General features: G+C 35.4%; 1 protein-coding gene across 1 annotated transcript in view; it reads left to right on the top strand.

Annotated features, from left to right (window-relative positions):
- The window catches only part of LOC102854222 (butyrophilin-like protein 2-like), a 70,260-nt gene that overhangs the window by 6,682 nt on the left and 59,560 nt on the right, over positions 1-4,018 (top strand). The window contains exon 2 of the mRNA XM_006898145.1: positions 2,973-3,257. Coding sequence (XP_006898207.1) covers positions 2,973-3,257 — 285 coding nt within the window. The remainder of the gene's footprint in view (positions 1-2,972; positions 3,258-4,018) is intronic.

Below are 4,018 nucleotides of genomic sequence, written 5' to 3'. Positions count from 1 at the left end.
CCTGCGACTCATAGCGACCCAGGGGAGGGGGAGTACAGGAAAAGAGGGAAGAGATAAAAAAACACTGAACTGGAATAGGTGAGGAGAAAGGAGTGGATGCTTAGGAATTGTATGTACAGCAATTAACAATCTAGAACAAGTCTTGGATCACAAAGTGAATTGGAGGAGGGAGAAGGGACAAAAGGATAGAGAAAAGTTAGTACCAGTGAATGAATAAAACCCCAACCATTCTGTAAACTTTTCGCTACATGCAATTAACCCCCCCCAACTTGTCTTGAAGTCTATTTGCAATAATTTCCATTAATGTACAATTTGGAGACTTAATGGAAAGGAGCTGTGCTGCCAATGAAAAGCACACATTTGAAATCTACCAGCTGCTCTTCAAAAAAATGATGGGAAATCTTCTTATATGACATTTCTAGTCTCTGAAAACCCAGTGCAAAATCAAGTATGACATGGTTCTGACTCGACAGTACATAGTAATAACAATAGCCACCACTAAATAATTATTTTTATTAATTAATTGGTATGTGTAAGACAAGACTATTCAGCTTTAAAAAAAAAAAGACTATTCAGCTTTTTATTTGCACTGTGTACATATAAGACACAAAAATACATACCAACTCCACTTGCCCTTTTGTTGTTGTTACTGATTTTATGTATGTGGAGTTTACTAAGACTCAGAAATAAATAAAATATAAATAAAAGATCAAAACCTTGCCTTATCCTGCACCATTCTCATGGTTTCTGATAATGCTTGAGCCCATTGTTATAATCACTGTGTCAATCTATCTTGTTGAAGGTCTTCCTCTCTTTCTCTGATCCTCCGCTTTCCCAAGTATCATAACACAAACTTGTTCTTTCGTTTAGTAGTCAGATATTCAGTACTCTTCCTGAAAACCACAGTTCAAAGGCATACATTCTTCTTTAGCTTTCTTTACTTATTTCCAACTTTCAGAAGCATAGGAAATTATTGAAAATACCATGGCTTGGATCAGGTACACCTTATGCTTTAAAATTACATCATTGTTATCTAGCACTTTGAAGAGGTTTTTCACAACAAAGTTTTTACTAATGCAAAATGCCTTTTGATTTCTTGACGGCTGTTACCACAGGTGTTGATTATGGAGCCAAGAGAAATTAAATCAGTGATAACATCAATCTTTTCTCCATATAATACAATGTTGCTTATTGGTACAATGGTGTCATTTTTGTTTTCTTAACATTGAGATGTAATCCCTCTGAAGACTATAGTCTTTGGTCTTCTGCAGCAATTGTTTCAAGTAATTTTCACTTTCTGCAGGCAAGGTTGTGTCATCTGCAGTACACATGTTGTTGATGCTTCTTCCTCCAATTTATTAGAAATTGTGTGCCTCAAGTCCTGGCGTCTTCTGTATCCAACATTAATTTCTGAGAGTTACAAGTAGATGTACTTTTCCAATAGGTTTTGAATAATCTTTAGCAAGATGTTATTTGTGTGTGATGTTAATTATATTGTTTGATAATGTTTACATTCTATAGAATCACCTTTTTTTGAATGAGTACAAACATGGTTATCTTACAGCCAATTGGCAAGGGAGGAGGGGGAGATGGGTATCCAAATATTCCCATTATAGCTAATGAGAACTTTGGATTGTTCTTCCTAAGGTGGATCCACTTTGTGGTAGCCTATACCCAACGTACTGTAGAAATAGGTGCTATTCAGCATTAAGAACTTTTCCTTACACTCCCTACCAGGACACCTCAGGTTTTTCTGTGTTTATGTTTCAGGTTGTTTGTGTGGTGTCTGAAATATATTTTTAATTTACCTCCCTCTCCAAGAGGAGTTAAGTTTGATCCAGGGTCAATAATCAGTTGCACTGAAGATATTATCCCTGTAGGTAGTCTCAGCATCCTATAATATCTTCCTGAGAAGAATTCTATACACTTTAGATTCAAAAGGATTGTGATAGATGGAATAAAGATTTAAACTTTGTCTTTGTCAAAGATTTAAATTTTGTCAATGTCTTCATCTTACTTGGATCCAAAATAAATGCACTTGGCACCAGTAGTCAGGAGATTAATGGGCATATTGAACTGGGAAAGTCTGCAGTCAGAGATCTATCCAAATTACTGAGGGGCAATGGTATTGGAGGAGAGTGCAGGATATTCCAACTGCCAAGAGAGAAAATAGATATGTCTTGGAGAGGGTGAACCCAGATTTCTTCTTGGAAGTAAGGATGGTGAGGCTTTATCTCACACACTTTGAATATGTTGCTAGGAGAGGCTATACCTTGGAGAAGGATATCATTCTTGGAAAGCTGGAGGGATGGTGAAGGACAGGAAAATTGTTAGCCAGGCAGATTGACAAAGTGACTGCAGCAATGGGCTCAAGTATGTCAGAGATTGTGATGTTGGCACAGGGTAGGACAAGGTTCAGATCTATTGTTTATAGGGTCACTTTGAGTCGTACTTTAATCAAAGACATTTAATAACAATAAATATAAATCCAAAACTGTCTCAGTTTATTCTTAGTTTTTTTAAAACATCCAGGAGAGCGGGAAATAAAATTTGTGCCTAAACTTAACCCTTTAGAAAATTCTGAAGTAAGTTTTAAAAATAGCCATGAAGATATGCTCTTAAATTTATAGTCTAAAATGGTATTGATAGAGTGCTCTACTACCCAACTTTAAAAATTATCAAATAAAATTATGAGAAACACGTTGAAGGGGAGAAAGCAAAACCAAAGTTATGCATGTAGGCCTCCTTGATATCTGGATGTGTTGGTATATATGGATATATGTGCATTATTTTACAGTATTAGTATTCTGTGTGGTCATTTGTTTCTCTTTTAATGTCAACCCATATTTCCACAAGTAAGAGAGTTAATATTCATAGAGGTTGTTTAATTAGTACAAGTTTATTGGCCTGTGTGAAATGAAAATTCTTGAGTAATTGTGTTTTTTTTTTTTAATTGCCCCTCCCTTTCCCAGGCTCAGCAGGTTCAGGACCCCATATTCACATTGAACAAAGTGAAACTGGAGGATGGAAGCTGACCTGCACATCCACGGGATGGTACCCAAAGCCTGAAGTGCAATGGAGAGATGTGCAAGGACAGTATTCAACATCAGCCTCTGAGACAAAAATAACAGAAGAAAATGGTCTATTTTGTGTGGAAACATCAGTTATAGTGGATGAAAGTTCAAAAGAAAATGTGTCATGTTTGATAAGAAATCCATTCCTTAATTTGGTGAAAGAAGCTCACATTTCTGTGTCAGGTAAGTTTTCTCCAAAGTTGACACCCTGAATGTTCTAGACACCTAATAATCTGAGAGGTATAACTGGCAGACACTATGGCTGACATGCTTAGAAGGATTTTCTGGTTCATTAATTGTAATATTTAATATGGACAGTTAATAAATTACATCTCTTGTCCTATTTTGTGTTTAATGTGACAAAGGAATAACATTATTTTACTTTATAAGTTGTTGTTATGGTACCTTCAAGTTGAAACACATCCATAACTGACCAGAGGATTTTCACAGGAGGTAAATTACATGAGGTATTTTCCATCTTTTCCTAGCAAATCAACTTGTAGATTTGAAAGTGTGCCTTTATAAAGAGAATGTGCTTATGTGAAAAAGTATTCAATGTGTAATTAGATATTTTGAGTCATCTGTCTAGTTGTTTGTAACCTTCCCATAATTTCACTACTTATGGAAAGCCATTTGCTATGTTTTGGATATTATTCTTCTCTTTTAAATTGAGTTTTATTCCTGGCATTGGCACCTGCTAGCTTGGTGATTTTAGGTCAACTATGTCCTTTCTTCACATATTTAATAGAGGTAATAATAGCACTGAGTTAATAATGTTGTTATGAAGATTAACTAGTATAATTCATGTCACTGGCAAAGAAGAACGCAGATACTCAATCTACCCTTTACATCTACTGAAATGAGTTTTTCATAGAAATAAAATTTTGCCTAAAAGCATGCATGCAACTTTCTTTAACTGTCTTCATTACCTTATAGGAAGTGTT

This window comes from Elephantulus edwardii, unplaced genomic scaffold, assembly GCF_000299155.1.
Source record: "Elephantulus edwardii isolate Elephantulus edwardi_28Jun2011 unplaced genomic scaffold, EleEdw1.0 scaffold00221, whole genome shotgun sequence".
NCBI classification, from domain to species: Eukaryota; Metazoa; Chordata; class Mammalia; order Macroscelidea; family Macroscelididae; genus Elephantulus; species Elephantulus edwardii.
Note: the sequence above shows the minus strand (reverse complement) of the source record. Positions and strands in the feature narration are given on the sequence as shown.